This window comes from Elaeis guineensis, chromosome 5 (genome assembly GCF_000442705.2).
Source record: "Elaeis guineensis isolate ETL-2024a chromosome 5, EG11, whole genome shotgun sequence".
Taxonomy (NCBI): domain Eukaryota; kingdom Viridiplantae; phylum Streptophyta; class Magnoliopsida; order Arecales; family Arecaceae; genus Elaeis; species Elaeis guineensis.
In genome coordinates this window covers 16,495,573-16,519,984 of record NC_025997.2, presented here as the reverse complement: position 1 = coordinate 16,519,984, position 24,412 = coordinate 16,495,573, and the positions used below count along the sequence as shown (strand labels likewise).

General features: G+C 47.2%; 2 protein-coding genes across 10 annotated transcripts; one reads left to right on the top strand and one right to left on the bottom strand.

Annotated features, from left to right (window-relative positions):
* Nucleotides 1-1,531: 1,531 nt before the first annotated feature.
* On the bottom strand, nt 1,532-23,576 carry LOC105045025 (uncharacterized). Of its 9 annotated transcripts, none has more exons than XM_073257643.1 (12): nt 23,373-23,574; nt 23,003-23,101; nt 20,747-20,908; nt 20,522-20,646; nt 19,763-19,884; nt 19,574-19,656; nt 18,334-18,492; nt 17,011-17,151; nt 16,207-16,392; nt 16,017-16,111; nt 15,821-15,918; nt 1,532-2,026 (listed from the first exon to the last, which is right to left on the bottom strand). In XM_073257643.1, exons 1-12 carry the CDS (start codon nt 23,412-23,414, stop codon nt 1,992-1,994), a joined length of 1,347 nt encoding a protein of 448 aa, XP_073113744.1. In that variant the 5' UTR covers nt 23,415-23,574; the 3' UTR covers nt 1,532-1,991. The 9 variants fall into 9 exon arrangements, 7 of the variants coding, with proteins under 7 accessions (XP_073113744.1, XP_073113743.1, XP_073113742.1 ...); XM_073257642.1 differs by lacking the exon at nt 1,532-2,026 and adding an exon at nt 13,996-14,306; XR_012141415.1 differs by lacking the exon at nt 1,532-2,026 and adding an exon at nt 14,440-14,996 and having other exon boundaries at nt 15,821-15,886.
* Nucleotides 5,363-6,340, top strand: LOC140858102 (uncharacterized). The gene is made up of 2 exons (XM_073257640.1): nt 5,363-5,486; nt 5,564-6,340. Exons 1-2 carry the CDS (start codon nt 5,430-5,432, stop codon nt 6,338-6,340), a joined length of 834 nt encoding a protein of 277 aa, XP_073113741.1. The 5' UTR covers nt 5,363-5,429.
* Nucleotides 23,577-24,412: the final 836 nt, after the last annotated feature.

The window sequence follows — 24,412 nt, the reverse complement described above, 5'->3', positions numbered from 1 at the left end:
CACCTAATTTGAATATAATGGCATGAATCTTTGAAATCTGAAATGTTTGAGAATGAAATGAGGTGGCCAGAAGAGGCCCACTAGCCATGTGATCTGCTAATCAAAATAAGTGCCTACGAAAGGCCTTGCGAATTGGCTATCATTGTATGTTTCACAAAATCCAAACTACTAATGAAAGGACCTTCAACGTCAAGTGGATGCCTGGATTTTAGCTAATTATTTTTTGAACTATACATATATAATTTTTGTCATAGAATAAATGACAGATTAAGGCAACATGTCTCGGCTCTCGTAGCATTTTTATTTTCCACTGCTTGTAAGGCACGGCACTCTTCGAAGTCCCGACTACCAATCGAGGGTTCTAATTAGTGTTTGCCAACAATTTTAATTATAAAGACTAAAGATTGTGTTTCTCTTGAGTCCAATTTTATGAAAAATAGCCAATATTTATTATTTTTAAGTCTGAAGTTTCAGTAAAATTATTATTTTCGAAAAAAATATATATAAAAGTCTTCTTTTTTTTTTTCTTGATAAACATATATGACAGTCTTTTTTGATAAAGATATTTTAATGGCTTAAACAAAATTGAGGATCTCGCAAAATGAAGAAATAGGTTTTATGAAAGATTTGAGATTCCCTGTTTTTCTCAAAATAAATTCTTCCAAGTTTTGGTGAATAAATTCTTCCAAATCCTATTTAATATCAAGTTTTGCCGTCAAATAACAAATATACTAAATCATATTCTAGCAAAACATGTTTTTAAACAAAATTATAATTTTTAAAATATTTTTCATAAAACCAACGATCAAACAACATCAGGTTTCAGTGGATAGGTGTGTAGCATAGCTCCTGGAGTCTTCTTTTTAAATAGAGAGTTCCTTTGAACCCAAGAGGTTAAGATAAAATATCGTATTTTTTGCTTCCCATCCTTCTTTTCGATAAAAAAAAAAAAAAAGGCACGTAATTGTAGAAATAATAAATTTTCTCAAAAAATTCAAGCAAAATCAGATAAACACTCCTCGATGTTCCTAGAAGCTCAAACATCCATGAAAGGATTAAAAGCAAAAGGAAAAGACTCAAAGAAGACCAAATTCGGTGGCTGTGGAACCCACCTCAAAGGTGGAGGATTATTGTACTCCTAATAATTATCCATACAAATATTAGGTGGAACCATTAATTAGTTGACTTAAAATCATTGATGCCCACATACAAGCGCTGCATTCATTCCTCTCCAAGCCGTCAAGATCCGAATAAATGAATCCAATTTACTTGCTTCCCCCGCACACCAACCTCCCCGTTTTTCAGTGCCCACAAGCATCAATAACGTTATCTCATCAACCAAGGTACTTAATTAGATGCAAGTCTCGGCTCAAAGGAATGGATATTAAAACTCGTATGTTTGTCATTAATCACTCAAGTTGCCTGGGAGATCTCGTTAAGTGTGTGGGATTATTTTAAAGTACTACGAATGCTCTCTTGACTTGTTTTGTTTGTTTCGCTGGATCTCACTTTTGTTCAAATCTTGAGAGCATCCATAGCCATACATCAAAAAAATTTGTATATCCCGGTGCTTCACAAAGAGATTCACATAAAAAGGTAACAAGATACCCATGTCTCATGCACAGAGATGCATACGACCACTCGTTTTGAATTGGCCGCACCAAATGCTATCCATCACATCCTTGCTACGTGTTCACGAAACACTACGATGAAACTGTACGTTGGTGACGTACCAACCACAGCTTTTTCAGACCGAGACCTTTCTCGGGAGCGGTTAGCTGTATGCTTGCGAGCATCGAACAGCCAAGATATAAGCCCACGCTGCGAACCCTGGGACGCTCGTGCATCAGTAGTTCCATTCTGCGTCCAATTGGCAGAAGAAACAGCAACAACTGGAGTTGGAACGGCTGTGGCAGTGGGCTGTTTCACCAGTGGTATCCGAGGCAAATCCAGAGCAGACGCACCAAGGTCTGCATGAGGGTCGACCCATGCTAAACTTGGGATGGCACCTTGAGGGGCCCTCCATCTGTGTTATAAGAATAGAAACAAGCACAAAATGATAAAATTCTCTTCTTTTTTGGTAACAGTAAAGAGGATAAAATTCGACTCATGTGATTTTCCAAAGCTACGAAGAAAGATGGTGTTTATAACAAAGGGTTTATAAATATACATACATACATACGTACGTACATACATAATTGAGATGCATGATGATTCATGAATGCTCAGATGCATGATGATTCATGAATGCTCAGAATCCATGCAGTACATGGAAGGATGGAACTAAAAGCGTGCATTGCATGGGACTATGCGATTATGGTGATGGTTCATGGACCATACCAGATTCACGGACGATGGAAGTTCGTGAACCTCACCACTTCCATGCATCATGTAGGAATCATGCATCAAGAAAGTACCATGCAGGGTATCAGAGGTCATCGTCTGTGGAATAGACTTCTACAGTTCAAGAGCAAAGAGGAGGGAAAAGGACCGTTTCTCCGAGATTGGAGATATTAAAAAGCACTTGCCAGCTTAAAGTTAAGGTCTTTTGATGGTTTATAAAGACTTAGCATTTGTTAGCATTAAGGTGTTACGGCCAATCGCCTCGTCGTCTGATCGTCGGAAAGCGTGCACCTGCAAAAGGAAGTCCGCACTGACCGGAGGCGGCTCCGGCGGGGACCCTCCGACGGTCAAGTCAGAGAGGTGACTGGGCAACAGTGAAATGCAGACAGAGAGCTCTGAGAAAGAGAGAGGAAGAGGAAGAGAGAGGAGCGAGCCTGCGTATGTGGGAGAGACGAGCGGATCGACCCTTGCACTGTTGCCTTCCCCGGTATATATAGTGGAGCACGGTATGGCGCCGTCATTAATGGCGCAGACAAGTGAGGAACTGTCAACTCACTGTAGACTGTCAGAGCCGCTGTGAAAATGTCATGTCGCCGTGTGGCCGTCTAATCACCAGGGTTGACCTCGCTCTCGGCGGGACAATGCCCCTGGGTAACTGTGCCGCATGTCCGTGTCAGAGCTGACAAGGTCTGGCGGCTGGACGGCGATGGGAGGAGACGGCCGACCCTTGGTCGGTGGCCAGCAGAGTGGCATCGGGTTCCTCCGTCAGTCGGCGAGTTTCATGTGAGTCGGCCTCCGGGTTTGGTCGGTCGGGAGGGATACGCCCGACATACCTCCAGTCGGCGATTGGGCCATTGAAAAGCCGTCAGTAGCGTCCGTTAGTCGGGCACTCCCGGCTTTCAGTCGGGGCGCTCCGACCGTCAATCGGTCGATATGCCCGTCAGTCGGTCGGTCGGCCAGTCGGAGACGGTCAGTCGGGCCGCCAGCCGGAGACGGTCGGTCGGGCCGCCAGACGGTCGGGCCCTCCGATAGTCGGTCGGTCGGTCGGTGGGTATCCCCCAACAGTTGCCCCCCTCCACTCCTAAGTCGGGTGGTGAGCTGACGACTAGGAGTGGATTTGTCGTACGCGAGGATCCGACCGTACCGTCGATTGATACGGTGTCCGGCGCCCTGTAAATATCGAGAGGTTTACTGGCGCCCGACATCCAGTCGGCGCCGGGCGTCTCGTCCCATCAGCATCAGGTATCGGTCGGCGCCGGACGTCCCGCCGTGCCGGATGTCCCGCTGGTGTCAGCGATAAAACCGGTGCCAGGTGTCATGTCCCATCGGGAAGTGGAACCGTCGTGTCCCATCGGGAAGACAAAACGTCCCGTCCCGCCGCGACACGTGGCGTGTGGCCATCGGTTCGCGTTCGGTGGAGCGGATGGAGGCGACGTGGCGCAATCTGAAGGGGGGTGCGTCGAACCGTTGGATCGTTGGACGGCCCTGATGATGCCACGCGGCGAAATCTGGGGAATCTTTGCTGGGCGTGCCTTCATCTCGACCGTTGGGGAGCACTATATATACAAAGTTACCCCCACATGATTTTTTACCCCTCTCATTTTTACAGTCGAGACTCTGCCCGCTTGAGCCTCCGCTCCAGGTACTTCTCCGCTCTGTCTCCCATTTGCGACTCTTTCCTTCCAAGGGCTAGAGTAGCCTTCCCCCTCTTTCTCTTTCCTTTCTTCCTTGCCATTTCTTTGAGCTCATGGCTAGGACGTCCCCACGAGGTAGTCGGTCGGGAGAGCCGACCGAAGACACTCGGTCGTCCCCGGAGGTGGAGGCTTCTTCACTTTCGGGGCCGAACGTCGATCGGCTCTGGGAGCAGTACTGCGTCCCGGAGCAGATTCGGCTGTTCGCCCTTGGCGCCGATGGTCGGGTTAATAGCCCGCCCGAGGGTCAGGTGGCCTTCTATCTGGAGGATCTCCGGGCCGGCCTTCGATTCCCGATTCCGGAGTTCGTCCGGAACGTTCTGGACTATTATGGGTTATGCCCGGCACAACTTGCGCCGAACTCGGTTCGGCTGATAGTCAGCTTCGCCCTCCTGTGTCAGCTTTTGCCGACCGAACCTCGGATCTCTCTTTTTCGAGTTTTCTTTGTCCTCCGCCCTCACCCCAAAGCCCGAGGGTGGTGGTACTTCATTCCTCGGAAAGGGCTCTCTTTCATCACTGGTCTTCCAACATCCATTCACGGATGGAAGAATCAGTTCTTCTTCACGTCGTCCTCTGCCCCTTGGGGGTTTCCAGTCCGTTGGGGAAACCCCCGAACCGATCCAAATGAGAACAGTCGGGTGGAGGCCGATGATCGGGAGGACTTCCATCGGCTAAAGGATATCTCGGTGCCGAAGCAGAGCGAGCTCGTCACCGAGCAGGCCTTGTACGACGCCGGCCTTAGCCCGGTCCCCCGTTTAGGTCGGTTTGCATTCTTCCGACATCTTCATTTTCTTTTCTGTCTTCTTCTTTAGCTCTAACCTTTCGTCGTCTTTTTCAGATATGCCGCCGAGGACGCGACTGTCGGCAGCCGACATACGTCAGCACGCCGTGAGGAAGAGGCCGGCGGCAGGTGCCGAACCGTCGCAGCCTCCCAAGAGGCCCCGCGTGGTTCCGCCGAGCGAACCAGCCGGGTCGGAGGCGGAGCCGGTGATCGCACTGTCGGTGCCGACAGTGCTTGTTGATGTCCCGTCCGAGGGACCGTCAGTCGGGGGAGCTGCTTCGCCCGACCGTCGAGCGGCTGACTCTGCCGGGGGCACGCCGACCGCCCAGCAGATTCCGGAGGTTCGGGAGGAAGTCCGCGAACCTGAGCTGCCGACGCATGCCGCCGCCGCGCCGTCTGCCGAGACTCGGTCGGGCTCGAGCTTGCCGTCTATCTCCGACGTCAGGGCCTGGACGGCAAGCCGAGGTAAGGCCACAATGGCGTCGGGTGACGAAGGTCGGTCGGCGGGCGGGTCGGCCGACTTTCCGCTTCCCGAGGGTGCGTCGGGCCTGGCCAACCACGACTTGGCCAGGAGACTATGCCAAGCACTCCTCCTTCCCGCCGACATCGAAGCGATGAAGAACCAGCGTGTCTCCGACATGCTGTCGTCCTTCTATCCGATGATGATCCGGGTAAGCTTTCCTTCCCTCTGTTTTTAATCGCGGCATCGCAAGTTCGGCTTACTAACAGTCGGCTCTTTTTTGTGCAGCTGGTCTTCAACATATCCGAGCTGGAGGCCGGATATCGGAAGTTTGGGGACATGCGCGCGGCCTGGAGAGATAAGGTCGCGGGCCTCGAAGCCGAGAAGGCCATCCTTCTCGACCAATTTCAACAGTCGGTCGACCGGGAGAACCGACTCGAGGGGGAGGTCTCCCGATTTTCGGAGGAGATCTCCGGACTCAAGGAGGCCAAGGCGTCGCTGGAGTCGGAGCTCAAGTCGGCGAAGGATGACGCGGCCAAGAAGTCCCGGACCATCCGTCGGCTCCGACACAAGCGAGACAGTGTCGGCAAAGAGTTGGAGGGCGAGCGCGAGCAACTTCGGGCGAGTCTCGAGAACCTCGCTAAGGCTGAAGAGGGCCGTGCCGCCGCTCAGGCCGACGCAGACGTTGCCAAACCCGAATCAGAGTCGGCGAAGGAGGCTTTGGGTCGGGCGGTCGAGGTCTTCCGGGACTCAGAGGAGTACCGCGAAGAGCTCCTCGAGAGCGGCTACCTCTCGTACCAAGTCGGGTACGAGGATGCCCGGGAAGCCGTTCGGAGCTTGTACCCCGAACTTGACCTCAGCAACGTGGTTCTGCCAGGGTCGGAGGCCCCAGCTGCGGAGGAGACGGCCGGACCAGCGTCGGATGGTCTCTCCACCAGGGCGGAAGCCGAAGACGTCGCAGAGCCGGTTGCCGAAGACCAGTCGGCTCCGATGGCTGAAGTCGGAGCAGATCTTCCGACCAACTCGCATCGTCGTCCAGTGGAGGACGTCGACTCCGATGATTAGTCGGTTTTCTTTTGTCTTCTGTTTTGCTTTGAATTGTAATCGGGCTCCGGCCTTTACCTTGTAGACTTTCCTTTGTTTATGGAAAAAATTTCTTTAAGTCTTGAATGAATTCTTCTTTTGCCTTCTCCCCCTGTTTGCAATGCCAAACATGTCTGCAATGTCGAACGTTAGTCGCTGACTTAGTCAAGTCACCAACTCGCATAAGTCGGTAGGGCTTCAGCAACTTGTTCAGCCCCGAGAGTAAAATGTGTCCCGACTTTAGGTCGGGTTCCGACAGTCGAAGTCGGCGTCCGACGCTGTGTCGGGGAAACGACAGTAAGTCGGGTCCCCATACCCCTGCATCGGGTTCGATGTTTTCCGACGTCCGGTGGTAAGCCGAATGTCGTTCGGCCGGCCGTTGGTCGGTCGGCAAGTCGTAGATGCGACAAAGGTCGCGTCGTGTGACAGACGGTGGTAAGCCGAACATCCCTTGACCGGCCGTAGCTCGGTCGGAAGTCGCGACAATAGTCGCGTGGGCTTTTTGCCTTTCTTCGGTCGGGGCCCGATCGGCCTGTCGGCCGACGGATTCTGCCCGAAAATTCGACCGTAGAGGGAGCTTGAACTCCCGTTCATAAGAGTCCGTCGGCCCTTTGTGGAGGTCCGACAAGTCGTCGAAGGAATATTGACTCCCGTCGTTGTAGATGCGTCGGTCCGTGTAAGGGGCCGATGTGTCGTCGGTGCCAGATCCGCGTCGGCGCGTCGGGTCTGAGCGCCGACCGGTAGTGGAAGAGTTAGAACTCCAATTTTTCAAACTGAACATGTATTCCGACAATTGAATTACAGAATTCACTGGCAATACAGCTTCAAGTTGTCGGCGTTCCAAGTCCGGGGAATGGTTTTTCCCTCAAGGGTTTCCAGCCGATAGGCTCTCGGCCCGAAGGTGTCAGCAACCTTGTAGGGTCCTTCCCAGTTGGGAGCCAACTTCCCTTGGTCCAAGGGCTTCGACACCTCCGCCTTCCTCAAGACTAGGTCGCCAGGCCTGAAGAGCTTTGGTCTGACCTTGGCGTTGTAGTACCGGGCGACCCTCTGTCGGTATGAGGCCATTCGGATTTGAGCCTCATTTCGCAGTTCGGGGAGAAGGTCTAGGTCGGCCCTCCGACTTTCGGAGTTGTCCGGCTCGTGGTACTGCTCGACCCTTGAAGACGGCAGGCCAATCTCGAGCGGGATCACAGCTTCTGTCCCGTAGGCCAAACTGAACGGCGACTCTCCGGTCGGGACACGGGGGGTCGTTCGGTAAGCCCATAGGACGGAGCCCAGCTCGTCGACCCAGAGACCTTTGGCTTCGTTCAGTCGGGTCTTGAGTCCATGGAGCAAGGTTCGGTTCGTCACCTCAACCTCACCGTTGGACTGTGGGTGCCCGACTGAAGTTAGTCGATGACGGATGTGGAACCTGGCGCAGAAGTCCTTGAAGTCTTGGTTGTCGAATTGCCGTCCGTTGTCGGTGATGATGGTGTGCGGCAATCCGAACCTGAAGATGATGGACTTTTGGACGAAGTCCTCCATCTTTCGCTCGGTGATCTGCGCCAAGGGCTCGGCCTCGACCCACTTCGTGAAGTAGTCGATGGCGACAACGATGAACTTCCTTTGGCCCGACGCCGGTGGGAAGGGGCCGAGAATATCGACTCCCCACTGAGCGAAGGGCCATGGAGCGACAATGGGAGTGATTTGGCTGGCCGGTTGGTGCTGAATATTGGCATACTTCTGACATGGCTCGCACCTTCGGACCAACTCTGCCGCATCCTTCCTCATGGTCGGCCAGTAGTAGCCCTGTCGTAAGACCTTGAAGGCTAAGGACTTGCCCCCCAAGTGATTCCCACAAATTCCTTCGTGAACCTCTCGGAGGGCGTAGTCAGCGTCGGTCGGTCCCAAGCACCTGAGCAGAGGGAGGGAGAACGACCTCTTGTAGAGTCGGCCGTCCATGATCACATATTGTGACGCCGACCATCGGAGTCGCTTGGCCTCCGCGGGATCTTCGGGACTGGTCCCCTCGGACAGGTACTGGATGATCGGGTCCATCCAACTTGGTTCAGACGTTAGCTGCTGTACTTCTTCGACCCGATCGATGCTCGGCTGTTGGAGGTTTTCGACAAACGTCCGACCCAAAGAATCATAGGCCGACGTTGCCAATCTGGAAAGAGCGTCGGCACGGGCGTTCTCCGTCCTGGGGATGTGGGAGATCTCGAAATGCCCGAAGCGGGCCACGAGATCCTTTACCCTCTGAAGATACTTGACCATGGTCGGGTCTCGCGCCTCAAAGTCGCCCTTGACCTGCCCCACGATCAGCTGAGAGTCGGAGAATGCCCGGAGGCTGTCGACGCCCAGTTCCTTCGCCATCCTCAAGCCCGCGAGGAGTGCCTCGTATTCGGCTTGATTGTTGGAGGCCTTGAAGTCGAACCGGAGGGCGTATTCGGTGACTACCCCATCCGAGTTCGTAAGCAGGAGCCCGGCCCCGCTTCCCTGAGCGTTGGAGGCTCCGTCGATGTGAAGTACCCAGGTGGAGATCGGGTCTGGCTCAGAGACCGAATCTCGTCCCGGGCCTTCAGCTCCCGACCTTCGGTCGGTCGTCGGGCATTCAGCGATGAAGTCGGCCAAGACCTGAGCCTTCAAGGCAGGCCTCGGTCGGTACTGAATGTCGAACTCGCTAAGCTTCATTGCCCACTTAGCGAGTCGTCCGGATGTGTCGGGTCGGCGCAGTACGGCCCTCAGGGGCTGGTTGGTGAGTACCACGATGGCGTGGGCCTGGAAGTATGGTCGGAGCCGTTGCGCGGAGACGGTCAGGGCGAAAACCATCTTTTTCGTCTCCGAGTATCTTGCTTCGGCGCCGTGGAGCACTTTGCTGGTGTAGTAGATGGGCTGATGGTTTCGGCACTCGTTTTCCCGAACGAGCACCGAACTGATCGCCTCAGAGGATGTGGCCAAGTAGAGATACAAGGTCTCCCCGACCTGCGGCTTTACGAGCAGCGGCGGGGAAGCCAGGTACCTTTTCAGGTCTTCAAAGGCCTGTTCGCACTCATCCGACCAAGAGAAACCGTTCGCCTGGCGCAGGGTCTTGAAGAACGGGAGGCACATTTCAGCTGATCGGGAAATGAATCGGCTAAGAGCGACGATTCTTCCGTTCAGTTGTTGGACCTCCTTCTTGGTGTTCGGATGACGCATGTCGATGATCGCCTTTATCTTCTCAGGGTTGGCCTCGATCCCTCTCTGAGAAACGAGGAATCCGAGGAACTTCCCCGAGGTCACCCCGAAGGCACATTTGGTCGGGTTGAGCTTCATTCGGTGTCGTCGAAGGGTGCGGAAGGTCTCCTCGAGATCCTGAACATGGTCCGGGATCTGCGTGCTCTTTACCAGCATGTCGTCCACGTACACCTCCATGTTACGCCCAATCTGGTCTTTGAAGACCTTATTGACGAGTCGCTGGTAGGTGGCGCCGGCGTTCTTCAATCCAAAGGGCATCACCCGATAACAGTAGAGGCCCTTGGGGGTCACGAACGCGGTGTGCTCCTCGTCTTCAGGCGCCATCCGGATCTGATTGTACCCGACGAAGGCGTCCATGAAGCTAAGCAGCCGAAATTCAGACGTCGCATCCACCAGCTGGTCGATCTTCGGGAGTGGAAAGCTATCCTTCGGGCATGCTCGGTTGAGGTCGGTATAGTCGATGCAGATCCTCCATTTCCCGCTGGCTTTCTTGACCATGACGACATTGGCGAGCCAATCGGGATACGTGGATTCCCGAATGAAGCCTGCTTCGAGCAGCTTGTCCACTTCTTCGTCAATGGCCTTCTGCCTTTCTGGGGCGAAGGACCTTTTCTTCTGCCTCACCGGCTTCATCGTCGGGTCGATGTTGAGTCGGTGAGTAATTATTTCTGGAGGGATGCCCGACATATCTGCTGCCGACCATGCGAATATGTCGGCGTTGGCCGCCAGCAGCTCCGCCAGTCGGTGGCGTTCGGTGTCGGGCAATTGAGATCCAATCCAAACTTTTCTGTCGGGATTTTTTCCTATCGGGATCGCCTCGAGCTGCTCGGCCGGCGAACCCCGCTCTTCCTCCTCCCGTTGATCCAGTTTGTCGATTGTCAGGGGATCCTTTGTCTCGTCGCTTTGGGCGGAGATTTGGAAGCATCGTCGGGCGAGCTGTTGATCCCCGCGCATCTCCCCGACTCCGTTTTTGGTCGGGAATCGAACAAGGAGATGGTACATCGAGACGATCGCCCTGAGGGCGTTCAGTCCGGGTCGCCCGAGTATGGCATTGTAGGCCGAAGGAACTTGGACGACCGCGAAAATGAGGGAGACTGTGCTTTGCCGTGGTTCGGTACCGACCGTCACGGGCAGGATGATTTCTCCTTCTGTCGTGACGGTGTCTCCGGCAAAGCCGATCAAGGGCATGGAGACCCCACTAAGTCGATCAGTCGGTAGTCGCATTCGGAAAAAGGTCGAGTAAAACAAAACATTTGTCGAACTTCCATTATCAACAAAAATCCGTTTTACATCATAATTGGCTATGGTCGCCGACACAACAACAGCATCGTCGTGGGGAGTCTAGATGCCCCGAACGTCGTCTTCTGAGAAGGTAATCACGTCGTCCGGGCGCGGCTTTTTCGTCGGCTCCCCCCTGTAGACGTCCCCGATCCCAGCCGCTTGGAGATCATGTTGATGACTCCAGCCGTCGGCTGGTTAGTCGGTGCCTCTTCAGTCGGCTGGGGGCGTCGATCGGCAGTCGGTCGGGTCGGCGGACCCTTTCGAAACCTGCCGAGATACCCTCGGCGGATGAGATTTTCGATCTCATCCTTCAACTGGATGCATCGCTCGGTGTCGTGGCCGTGGCTCCGATGGAACCGGCAGTACTTCCGATGGTCGAGGCCCTTTGCCTTCAGAGGCGAAGGCCGTCGCAGGTATTCTTCCCCTTTGATCTCCATCAAGATCTGCGCACGGGGAGCGGAGAGAGGAGTGTAGGAGTCATACCTGGGACGCACCGACCTCGGAGTCTGTCGGCGGGGTGATTTTTGGATCTGTCGGGGTGGAGAAAGCCGACTATCGGCCGGGGGCCTGCTTGGTTCGGCGGGCTCCCGACCTTTTCTTCGCTTCTCCTTCGGACCCCTGGGCTCGACCAGGCGTCGGTCGGACGCTCCTTCGTCCGCGCGCATATACTTGTATGCGCGCTCCAGTAGCTCGGCGTATGTTCGGGGGAGGGTCTTGTCCAGAGAATAAGTAAATCGGGACGACCTCAGGCCCCGCTTCATGGCTGAAACCGCCATGTCTTCGTTGAGGTCCCGGACCTCGAGCGTGGCCGCATTGAATCGCGCCACGAAGTGTCGGAGCGTCTCGTTTTTCCCCTGCTTGAGGGAGAAAAGGCTATCCGACGTTCGCGGCGGCTTTCGGCTGGTGCTGAAATGGGCCACGAACGAGTGCTCGAGCTGCGCGAAGGAATGGATACTGCCCGATCGAAGACCGGAGTACCAAGCCCTGGCAGCCTTGCGAAGTGTGGCGGGGAAGCCGATGCAAAAAAGAGCGTCGGTTGCCCCTTGAATTGTCATGAGAGCTTTATAGCTCTCGAGGTGGTCGACTGGGTCGGTGGAGCCGTCGTATGGCTCCACGTTCGGCATTTTGAACCGACTGGGAATCGGCTCATCGAGGACCAGTCGAGAGAGAGGCTGGGCGGTCTGGAAGTCGACGTCGTTCGAAGACTTCTGGCCGTCCATCTGCAGTTGGGCGAGCCGGCGGTCGATCTCCTCGAACCGTCGCTCGTAGTCGTCCGCTCGTCGATGCTGGGAGACCCCAGGAGTGGAGCCTCCGGAGGATTCTGAAAGAGAGGCCGACGGTGTGCGCGGCCGCTTTTTCTTCCTCGCCCGTTCCAACGGGGAAGGAGAGGGCCGCTGAGACCGTCGGTCGTCGCGCCGTGGTCGCCCCTCCTCCTCTCCGTGGGAGCGCTGTTGAGAGCGCTCGCTTGGAGGCGACAGGGGTCGGCGCGGCCGTCGGCGGCTGCTCCTGGAAGGCATAGGTCGGGCCACCGGTTGTTGCTGGAGGCTTTTGACTGCGTCGGTCAGTACGGTCATCTGCCGTACGATGGCCGCAATCTGGGCCTCCGTGGTCACTGCAGGGTGCGGAGAGCTAGGCTCCGCCGCCGGTGGTGGTGGAGAGGCCTCTTCCCGGCGGGAAGAGCGCCTTGCCGACCCAGTGACTCTCGATCGTTGAGCTCTTGTCTTTGTCATGCTGTCCCCTTCCTGGCGCGCCAATCTGTTGCGGCCAATCGCCTCGTCGCCCGATCGCCGGGAAGTGTGCACCTGCAAAAGGAAGTCCGCACTGACCGGAGGCGGCTCCGGCGGGGACCCTCCGACGGTCAAGTCAGAGAGGTGACTGGGCAACAGTGAAATGCAGACAGAGAGCTCTGAGAAAGAGAGAGGAAGAGGAAGAGAGAGGAGCGAGCCTGCGTATGTGGGAGAGACGAGCGGATCGACCCTTGCACTGTTGCCTTCCCCGGTATATATAGTGGAGCACGGTATGGCACCGTCATTAATGACGCAGACAAGTGAGGAACTGTCAACTCACTGTAGACTGTCAGAGCCGCTGTGAAAATGTCATGTCGCCGTGTGGCCGTCTAATCACCAGGGTTGACCTCGCTCTCGGCGGGACAATGCCTCTGGGTAGCTGTGCCGCATGTCCGTGTCAGAGCTGACAAGGTCTGGCGGCTGGACGGCGATGGGAGGAGACGGCCGACCCTTGGTCGGTGGCCAGCAGAGTGGCGTCGGGTTCCTCCGTCAGTCGGCGAGTTTCATGTGAGTCGGCCTCCGAGTTTGGTCGGTCGGGAGGGATACGCCCGACATACCTCCAGTCGGCGATTGGGCCATTGAAAAGCCGTCAGTAGCGTCCGTTAGTCGGGCACTCCCGGCTTTCAGTCGGGGCGCTCCGACCGTCAATCGGTCGATATGCCTGTCAGTCGGTCGGTAGGCCAGTCGGAGACGGTCAGTCGGGCCGCCAGCCGGAGATGGTCGGTCGGGCCGCCAGACGGTCGGGCCCTCCGATAGTTGGTCGGTCGGTCGGTGGGTATCCCCCAACAAAGGGTAAGGAGACTTGGAGGAGGACAATATACTAGATACACTTGTAAGATAAAACCCAAAGCTAAGGACGAGTGAGTAATAAAATACAAAAAAACAGCAACATTCACGAGAGTACGAAGAAAGAAACAGAACCGCAAATGCTGTGACAAAATCCAGCGTACTCACTGCAACACTCTCCCTGAACATACTGTAATTTAGTCTTATCCCTACAATATCCACATGCTCTCTGTTCCTTCTTGAATCTAACAGTTCAGCCCCACGAAAGCAACATAACAAAAAGGACCAGCATCAAAGAATATGGGCTCAGGCAGCTTACAGACTACCGTGGTGAAAACAGGTACTCTGACAAACAATGCCACAAAACCATACATTTTCTGACAAGATAGTAAACGTCAACCAATAGAATTAAGCATCAGAAATCCAGATTTTGACAGAAGCTGGATTCAAAATCCGGATTTGTTTTGTATATGAAGATATCCAACCGAAAAATACTCTGCTTCTGACCACGAGTACAAAGTATCAAGGGTAGAAAACACAAATTTAAGAAGTTGTAAGAGATGACAGTAACCAGCGAATGTGAACATCCACTTCAGGCAACGGCCAAGCATTAGTAGGTTAAAATACATGTGCAAGAGTCAAAGCTTAGCAAGATATTTAAGCATAAATAAATGAAAAAAATATTGGCAAGCACCGTGACTGGATAATGCTCATTAAGAGCATGGCACGTATAATGGCACATCATTTGGAAGTATGCAAGAGAATTGTCACCTAAAAAGATTCTGATCGATGACCATTTGCATAATTTGATTTTTACCCCGGGCAACCAGATAAATCAGACAGCAATTTACTCTCCCACATTTCTTCCACACAGATACCTGTTAACCTTGCATGTCAGAGGTTAAACACAAGGAAAATTTCTCTTTCTTTTTTTTGTTTAAATGTGGGTGAAATAAATTATCTTTTTGTGGGGTTTGTGTGCAAGGATCAGACAAGCTGGGAATTTAGATATAGTATTTGATGTAATGTAGGATTGCATGTATAAAATCTTTCATTGTACAGCACATGATAGGAATACCATACAACATGGTTAACAGTGATAGATTAAAAAAAAGGAGCATTGTTGGTTCAAGAGAAAGATTTCGCATGCAAATTGAAGAATACAACATTAACTCTCTCAGAAAACAATGTAGCATTAGCAAGTATCTGCATGCCGTTTCTTCCTTTCAAATTGGATTCTTTTGGCACAAACTGATAGAATCGCTTCTCTTTGGGCCAAGCATTTGATCCAAGCATGTCATCCTGTTATTTTCCATAGCAGTATCTTGAACGAAGTTGACTGAGTGTTTCAATGTAATTTGCTGCAATGTCCTTACTAGAGAATACTTCCTCCCATATCTGCCAGAGTTCTGTTAGTAGTGACAAGCAACTGTTAGCTTCAATGTCCTTCACGTGGAACTCACCAACGTTAAGATGTGCTCAGCTATTCTCACACATAATTGTTCATTTCTGGTAACGCTTCAGGCTGAGACAGATGCTTCTATCACTTCATCGAAGAGCAATAGAAACTACATAAAACATACTTAAATTTTTCACTTTGAATATCACAGAACGCAATGGTCACACCATGACTCTCCAAACTACAACAATGTGCTAGACGCATCTGTCTACATTTTATGTTTGTTGGCTCTTTTAAGAGTTACAGTGCAATCACCAGGCAAAAAGATTGTAATTGTAGGTTAGCTTCACTGGATGCAAGTTCCGGCAGTTATAAACTCGCCATACTCTTACAGTTATAAGCTCCAACATCCCGGTGGATGGCTAGTGGGTTTATCATCTCTAAGTAGGATTCTCAAAAATGCTTGTTTCCAAACAAACTATGGTTCTCCTAAGCTAAAGCTACACCTTTTGTCAGCATTATATTGACACTCAGAGAACAGTCTGGTTATCTGTTTCATTAATCAAGAGTCAATGGCTTTTTTTCTGTGAATACTCAAAAATTCTAAAGCATTGAAGACTCAATCCCAAAAATGAATAAGGTTTGAAGCTTGAATTGAACCATCCCTAGGATGATTTGCATAGTCTGAAGTATCCCAACCAGATATCATGAGTATAGCAGATGGAGGAAACAACAACACACTCCATAAAAGGTAATGACTATTAAGTTTAACCATTTCCATGGAAGCACAAATTGCCTAGAGACAAAAATGATTGAGATAAGGATGCAATCTAATATTACTTGAGTTTCAAGCATGTCTTGGCATGTTAGTTTCTTGGTGATAGAAGTGTTAAAACAATATTAAGAGAGGCAACATAAAGTTAGGATCATCAAATTTAACACATGCCATGGTACCTAACATTGGAAAAGAAGAGGCTGGTGGTAGATAATTACCAGAACGATCTGTAGATGAAAGGCACATGACTATCATGTCGAATCGAGGAACTTTGGCCAAATTATCTAAAATGTTAACAGCCAATTCAGTGTCTTCCCTAGAATCAAATACACAAATTTAATAATTAATATCTAGATAAGTATTAGATGTTTACAACACAGCAGAAGGAAAAAAACATTAAGAAAGACTACTTACTTGAAAAATGTGGTGGTGCACTTGATGATATCAATCAGAATTGGAACAGAGAGTGCATTTTTAAAAATCTGTGGTAGAGTTGGTGGTGGGATTGTCTAATCATAGAAGTCAATAAAAGGAAACAGCATATACAAACATCAGTATCTTAAATAAGCTTCCTAGATGGAATGCAAACAGGAAAAGGATAGACCTTCAGCAACTGCATTTGCAGAGCACAATCATCAGAAAGTGCCCTCCAGGAAACCTCAAACTCATAAGCAGTCCTTGGTGTGGTAATACTTTTACCAGCAGTGGCCATCACTCGAGAAGCGGCACGAGATGCAAGATCCTTCATTGATGCTTTAAGTACCTGCTTGCAGCCAACATCTTGATCTTTCTGTTTGGGCGGTAAAATTTTCCCAGAACATAAGACAAGTTCCAGACTTTTTAACAGAGAAATTTATAAAAATCATGGAAATCATACAGTGCAACAAATGACAAGGAGATAAAGAAGTAGGGGGTGAGGAGGAATGGGTAGATGGAGTCAGGCAAGTGGAAAGGCTATGGAGGAAGGTGTAAGAACAAATTAGATAAAGGAGAAAGGAGTACATCAGCCTAGCAGCAGGTGTATGCACAGAGACAGGAGGTGACAGACAATGAAGTAGCAGGGGAGATCACTAATATTCATGTTATGCACTTGGAGAACTTGAGGCAGATAAGCTGGGTAGCGCTTCAAACAACTAGCATTAAAGGGCAGAAATAGATGGATGGTCAGACAGATGGAAGAGAAAGGGGTACCAAGTGCGATGCTGCCAACAACTGCACCTCCCAGGTGGGGGAGAAAGGAAAGATAGGGTTATAAGTAGAGAAGCCCAAGTGAGAAAGCAAGAGAAATGTGGGAGAGAAAGAAGAGAGAGCATTCCTACGAGAGAATCAGCATTCAAAAGGGTCCACAATTTTTTTATAAACCAACAGGATAGTTCATCTCGCAAATCTATATGTGCTTCTAATATACCTTGGCATTATTGGAACTTAGTGCTGCACCTTCCCTTGATCCATCCAATAAATATTCTCTGGTCTCCTTTCCCACATCCGTACTTTTGCTATCTGTGTCCTTCACAGCAATCAAAGGTTGATCACATGTTCCTTCGCCATCCTGCAAAGGCACAATGATTTAAGAAATCTTAATTGATAATGACAAATGCTAAACATGATATCCTATTTCTTTATTCAGATTAATAAATCACTTAGATAAAGCTTCATAAGGAATCCAGTAGCAGATGATTAGGAAAACATGGACCCAGGTGTGCAAGTGATAGAGGACATCCATAGCAGCCATTGAGGACCTATAAAAGACATCTTAAGAATGGTTCTAATGCTCAAGCCTTGATTTGGAATGATGTAGAACCCTCTTGGATCCTTGCTTAGGGCCAATTAGTCATTATAGAATCTTAATTCTATATTTCTCAGTGGTACTATAATGCTGGTTTGGTTTTATTAATATTTTCTTAAGTTTTTAGAGAGGTATTTTTGTAATTTTCCATATTTTCCGAACATAGATGTCATATGGTGCATGGGTCGTATGGTCTAGTTATGTTTTGGGACTTGGTTTATGGTCTTTAATTAGGTTTCATTAGTCAAAATTACAGATTTGTTATTTGGAGTCCAGGTCCTGCTAGGAGTATTAGAACTCTGTAAACAGGGCTGTAATCTCTCATTATCAGAAGGCAGTCAAAATTTCAAGATTTTTCTAAGCAATTATACTTTCTTTTAAAGTTGTGTGATGCAATTGTAACCATAGGTGTGAGCCCAGAAAATCTCTGTTTTCTTCTTCTTTTCCTTTGATTACAGCACCCTAAAAATCTTGAATTCAGATTTGATTCCATTCCCACAAAAAACTAGCAGCCACAAGCAACAAACCAATAGCCACAAATTTTTATTCCTGTTTTTCTACTTTCAGCTCCCATAAACCCCCAAAACTTCATCTCTTTGTCTCTATTTTGCACCCAAATCATTCCATATCCATATACCAACATAAACCCCAGCCTTTTACACGATTTCCCTACCCTTTGTCCAAAATAACCCATTAAGCATCCCTGATTTTTCCCTAATCAAGGCTGTCCTACATCAGTAAGATATACTGGTAGCAGGACACCTTACTTGCATGTAAACTTAATCTATAAGGATGAGAAGGCACCACTAATACATATAATTCAACCATGTAACTCCCATTTGATCCATTGGCAATACTATGGATTGCATTTCTCCATTTACAGATGATAAAGTCATTGGCATCAAATAATGATTAAAAGAAAAATCCAGATTAGGTTCTTTGTACCTTAGTTTGGGTTCCATTGGCAGCCGCTGCTGCATTTTGAGCATTACTTAAGACTGAATGATCACCACGAGCATTTTTTGTTCCCATCTCTGAATTACTTACTCCTTGAATTCCTTGAAAAGGGTTTTTTAAGGGTCCACGAATTTTCTTAGAAATTTCCTGTTTCAGTAAATTTAAATTAGTCATGCCAAGAAAAAAACTTTGCAAATTCCTAGAAGATAAATAAACAAGGCAAATGGATACGATTGGGACAAACCTCTTTAGTTATGTAATATGCATGTATCTATGTGAACATGTGTGTGTGTTTGTGTGCTTGCATGCATATGCGATGCTAAGAGTGTAGGATGTGTGCATGCAACTGTGCTTTGGAAGCCAAATTATAAAACAAATGGCAAGGTCATCTTATCTCTGGATTGACTACAAATTGTACTTTGCTGAAGAGATCAACCGATATTACAAGCTTGTTACAACTCGATTTGATTTTAATCTAACTCTCCAGCACTTAAATATTTAAGAACACAAGCAGGACCACCCCATATTTTATATATATATATACATATTAGATGTTGCTAAAAAAGGAACACATGCCACGTGATGAGAAGTCTTATCATGGTTAAATTATTCACGGAAATACAAGTGCATAAAACATTTCATGAACATGGTTCCATATGCCAAATAAGAAAATAAGATTTGCCCAACCAATACCAGAGGAAGTATCGGCTGGCAACTGGTTCAGCACAGTACGAATCCATACCTCACCATTTTGGGACGTACTGACACAGGGAGAGCCGAAGAGGGAAGGGTGAAGGTAGGAGAGAGAAGAAAAGAAAGAAAGATAGAGAGAGAGAGAGGAGGGGGAGGGAGGGAGGGAGGGAAGGGGGAGAGAGGCCAAGAGAGAGAGGGCTTGAAGCCCGCAAATGATTTGCCAACTTTAATTCCAAATTGGCAAAAAAGGAGTAGGGACCCCTGTTTCAAAACGAAACAGAGGCAACCCATCAATGAGGGCTTTCGAGCCCTCTCTCTCCCTCCCTCCCTCTTCCTCTTTCTCCTTCTCCCTCTCCCTCCGTAGGAGCATGAAACATGTAGTAAGACTTCCATTAAGAACTGATGGAAAGAACCATGCTGGTAATCGACTGGTCCGGTTCGGTATGCCCCAAATCAGCTAATTCGGCATGGTTCAATGGACCTTGAAGGAAAATATCACAATTGTAGAGTTACAATTAAGCAAAAAAAAAGTCACCTTCTCATACAATGCCTTTGTCTCGGAATGTTGCTTCCTAAGTTCTTGATTATTAGGCTCTAGTCTTGTAGCAAACTCAGAATCTGTGATCAGAATTTGGATGTCATTTGCCACTAGGCAAGATGATGGAACTTTATTTGCATAAATTGGGTTTCACATATTAAGAGATTAAGTGTGAATCCATGATACCTTCCATGGATGCTTTAAGTTTTCCAAGTTCCTTCCTGGCTGTAGCTCGACGTGAGTATGCTTTAACATAGCGATCATCTAAATTTAAGGCCTCGGTGCAGTCGTTCTCAGCCTCTTCAAACCTAATAAACACATTTAAAGGATTCAAAGGCAGTCAGAAGCCAAACCACAAGGACAAGATGTATGAAGGAAATTAGATTGATATTCTTATTGGCAAGAGGAACTTATATAACATCCAGCTGAACGAATTTTCCCCAAGGAATTATATAGTCATATATACATGATGATCAGTCACAATCCTGTTCCTTGGATTCTTTAGTTCTTATCATTACTCAAGGAGTTGCAACTCATGCCTATTCACAGTAAAAAGGCCATACTGACATGATGGCCATTATCCACTATAAGACAATAAATTATTATCAGCCTAACCTCTCAAAGAACATGAGAATCAAATGCTAGCTCATCATGCCACAAAAAATTCCAGAAACCCTGAAATAAGCTTTATCTTCTGGTCAACACAGATAACTGAAAAGCCAATATGATTATTGCTCAAGAAAAAGTTCTGAAATGCAATGATTTATCAATTGGTAGTTAATAGGAAACAGAGGATTTTTAGCATTTTTTTATTATGGAAAAAAATATTTTTCCCAATAAACAAGAACTCTCCCCCTATAGAGACAAGGTCTAAGAAGCACATCCTCGTTCCAGAGCCAAAAGGCAATAGCCAGTTCTAAACATCAGGCTCAAACATAAACTTGCCTTTTTAGTTTGAGATATGCCATAGCTCTATTTGCAAAAGCAACCGATGTAGGGGATAAAGCAATGCTTCTTGAGTAACACTCAATTGCTTCGGGGAACTTTTTTTGCTTAAAATACTCATTGCCCTGCAACCAGGAATAGAAACAATCAGTTTTGCTTCAGATAATGTAGCTACACCATGGAATGGAGAACATCACAACAGATAATCAGAGTATTTATGCCTACCAGCTCTTTTTCTGAAGCTGCATCAGGCAATTTTTCCTCACTGTAGAAGCTGCTAGGCATATGGCTGATAGCATCTGAATATTTACTTTTAACTTCAACTGCAGGAACCTTTTTCAAAGGTCCCTCATCTTCATTGACCTTTCCAGCATTCCTCAAGGATCCCTTCAAAAAGAAGCATTGCATCATTTCAAACATAAACCAGATACCACACATTATGTTATTCAGATAGTATAATGACAGTCTGCCCATTTAAAATTTTGGAAAGATGTGATGCTCAGAGCAAAGATTCAGGTCCCAACGGGGCGTCTCATGGAACACCGGGATAGCGTACCATCTCATGTATCGGGAGAAGGCCGTCCCACTAGCATCCCAGTGTCCCAATCGGGACACCTTAGGACATCTCTTGTCCCAAGTGTCGGGATGGGATGGGGCGGGACGGCGGCGCGTCCCATTCTATGAAAAAATCAGGACAACCCTGTCCCATGGGATTTAAAACCTTGAGCAAAGAAATTGAATTTATTTTGTATAAACAGTACTATATTTAAATTAGTTCTGCTTTTTTGTCAGAACAAAGTCAAAGTTTTTCTTTTTCCTAATTCAAACAACATGCACAGACAATGTACAAGCAGCATAGCTCAAAAAAAATGTATTCTTGAACACAAAAAAGATTCAACAACGTCAAGTATCAACTAAATTATACTTACAAATGTAAGAATGCAATATACAATATAATATTGTTATATAAACTATATTCATTTGCAGTTACATGGTAAAACAAGTGGACATGCCATCATTTGCAGTTACATTCTGAAGTTCTCTGCAAAAAAGAAACTTCAAGCCAGTATGTGTAAGGCTGAGTCCGAGGACTCATAGACAACTTATCATGTTATCAAATTATGACCTCTTTGAGTTGATAGTACCATGCTAGGTCAATATGTCAATGCATTAAAAAACAAAAATTTTAATATTCAATACTATTTTACCACTATAAATTAATTATCATGTGAAATAGATACGTCTATGGTGAAGCTGCTGATCTTGGTTCATCAATTAGATGAGATAAGGATAAGACCAAACTAATGGATGTAAATAAAAAGAGAGTACCTAATGAAAATAAAAAATTTAGGATGATTTGTAATCAATGCCAATTAATGGCAATATAGATCCATAAGCTTAAAAAGCACCACATACGTTGCTGCTTATGATAGTGATTAATTTTACAAAGAAATTAAACATGTCATAGGCATTTTTCAGGAACCACATATGTTTTACATTGGTCTTAGTAGTTCAAGGATATATTGATTTTGACAAGTTTCTATCATCACAATAGGGGCAAATGAGGAAAGAAATAAAGAAAACAAGATAGAGTTGTTTGTGCAGTGAAAGCATTTAGAGAATGCTACCTTGGGTCACCTCCTGTGGGAAAACCAACCAAAAAATGGTGGTCGATCACAGCATTCAGTCAATTACAGCAATAAAAGCTACTCTTTCTTCTAAGATACATAGGCATGAAACGATCCAAGCAGCAACGCAGATTTCTTATCTCTTATCTAGACCTTAGCTGGTATTAGATGCATGTGCTCACCACTACTATGATTCATTTCTCCATAAAATATATGTAAAGCATCATTTGATCTAACAATAGGAAAATAGTATTTACAGTCGATCTGTTCTTTATGGAGGGAGGTAGTTAAGGTTTGGAATTTGGAGTGTTGATAAAACAAACCCAGAAAATGGTTTCTTGTGAATCAATTAGGCAGGCATTGCCCAAGCTACGATTTGGCTTTAAATTTGATGCCCAGCCTGGCGAACCATAGTGCTACACAAGCAAATGCTATGCATGGCATAATTTGGTTGTTCTGTCAGTACACTAATTTTCTTACAAGATGCTATGAAAGTGAGCATTCTTATCTTCCAGTTATAGGGATCAATCTCAAAAAATCCAGATCGTCCTGAAAATGATTTCAGGAAAACAAACTTATTTTTTGTTTGACATATTTAAGCTGACACATCACCAACTCTTGATGTAGATTTTAAAAAATAATAATAATAATAATAATATAATAATAATAAAAATAACAGATGGCTTATATAGTTTAGCTTCAATTTTAGTAAGAACATCGTAACGATCGTGATAAGCGTCCTCAGTTTAGTGGTTTCAATTAAACATCACACAGCAAAAGAAACAGCTGCTAACCGCACATTGTAATTGAAATCAAAGCATAAGAAGAATCAAAGACATTGTAATCAACTTACCCGTTTGTTGCTTTCATGGGATTGACCCTTCATTTTGTGACCTTTATCCTTAAGCAAGTAATCCCAGCCTTCTAGGTCATTCAGGAATCCTTGAAACTCCTGTTCATTATTTTAAAAAAAAATATTCAAAAAAGAAATCTTTTTGGAAACCGTTCTTTAATTCCATCATCCCAATAAATGATATTTTGATTTTTGCTGTGCTCACTAAACCTCAATCACAATCCTAAGGCAATCTTTGTTTCTTTTTATCCTAAAAAGCCAAGATATTTGTCATCAACACAACATTAAAAACTAACTGACGAAAGTTGGTTTTGGGAGAAGAACGCGATCACCCAAAGGAAGAAGACATGCGGGTGGGAATAGGGTTTACCAGAGAGCGATCTTTGTCGGGCTTTCTAGAAACCCCCGCCATGGATTCCACCAAGAAAGCCCGTATAGATATAAAGAGCGAAGACGAGAAGAACGGGAGACCAGTTGCAGTCGAGCTCTCTCTCTCTCGATTCTTCGACGAAGAGGGGGTTATTGGTGGTTACTGGTGACGCCGAGCCGGGGTTTCTTCATACGGGGACACCGCCTCACAGGGCGGTAAGTGTTGGGCCGCAGAAACTTCGCATAAGAGATAGAAGCCGATCCATGAGAGTGGAGGCCCACTAAAACGAGCCCAAAATAATGGGACCATTTAACTATGGGTTATTTCATCTTCCACGACTGGCCTGTGATTTATTTCAACTTTGAACTGATTAGGAGTCTGGGACTCTACCTGGAAAGTTTCATATACCATATAGTACATGAAGAGTGATGCAGTGCAGAATGATTAATTTATATTTAAAAAAAAAAACTCCAGGTTAGCATCAGTTTAGAAAATGGAGCTTTTTGCATGGAGAATCCGTCATAGCATTTTTCTCTCCGTTTACGTATACCTTTTTTGTTTTTTGTTTTTTTTTTTTTTGATGGAAACGTAATCCTTGGACCTTAATTTATAGTTCTAGATTTGAACTCCCCAAACCTTACAGTTCATTCCTGGTTTTCCTAAGTTACACTCTTTAAGCTTGTTGAAGGCATGTGCTCATCGATAGCCCTGGTGTTTGTTGTTTATGATTTATGTATATTAAAGTTGTAATTTTTTATTGATTATCAAAGTTAGAAGCTTCTTGCCATGTCATCTGACAAGCTTTTTTTTTCTTTTTTTCTAATAAGATAGAGGAATTGCAATAGGCTGGTATAAATATATCAAAAAAAATCAGAAAATAAAATACCATGAAAGAATCAAGACGTTGTAGAATAATGAACGGACAACAAATCTTCAGTATGCTTCGCAACAAATGAGGCTATTAGTCTACAGCTTCATTCTCCTTCCCTTAGATTTGAGTAGCTTAGAACACCATACAACCACTCGCCAGCTACCAAGTA

What these genes read in the sequence shown, in the direction of transcription:
- LOC105045025 (XM_010923186.4), bottom strand. Translation starts at nt 23,414, where the DNA reads ATGGCGGGGGTTTCTAGAAAGCCCGACAAAGATCGCTCTCTG. An exon ending in CCCATGAAAGCAACAAACGG is followed by an intron (nt 20,909 to 23,002) that starts GTAAGTTGATTA and finishes TTCTTTTTGAAG; the next exon opens with GGATCCTTGAGGAATGCTGG. An exon ending in CCAATGGAACCCAAACTAAG is followed by an intron (nt 17,152 to 18,333) that starts GTACAAAGAACC and finishes GTGCCTTTGCAG; the next exon opens with GATGGCGAAGGAACATGTGA.
- LOC140858102 (XM_073257640.1), top strand. Translation starts at nt 5,430, where the DNA reads ATGAAGAACCAGCGTGTCTCCGACATGCTGTCGTCCTTCTATCCGATG. An exon ending in TCTATCCGATGATGATCCGG is followed by an intron (nt 5,487 to 5,563) that starts GTAAGCTTTCCT and finishes TTTTTTGTGCAG; the next exon opens with CTGGTCTTCAACATATCCGA.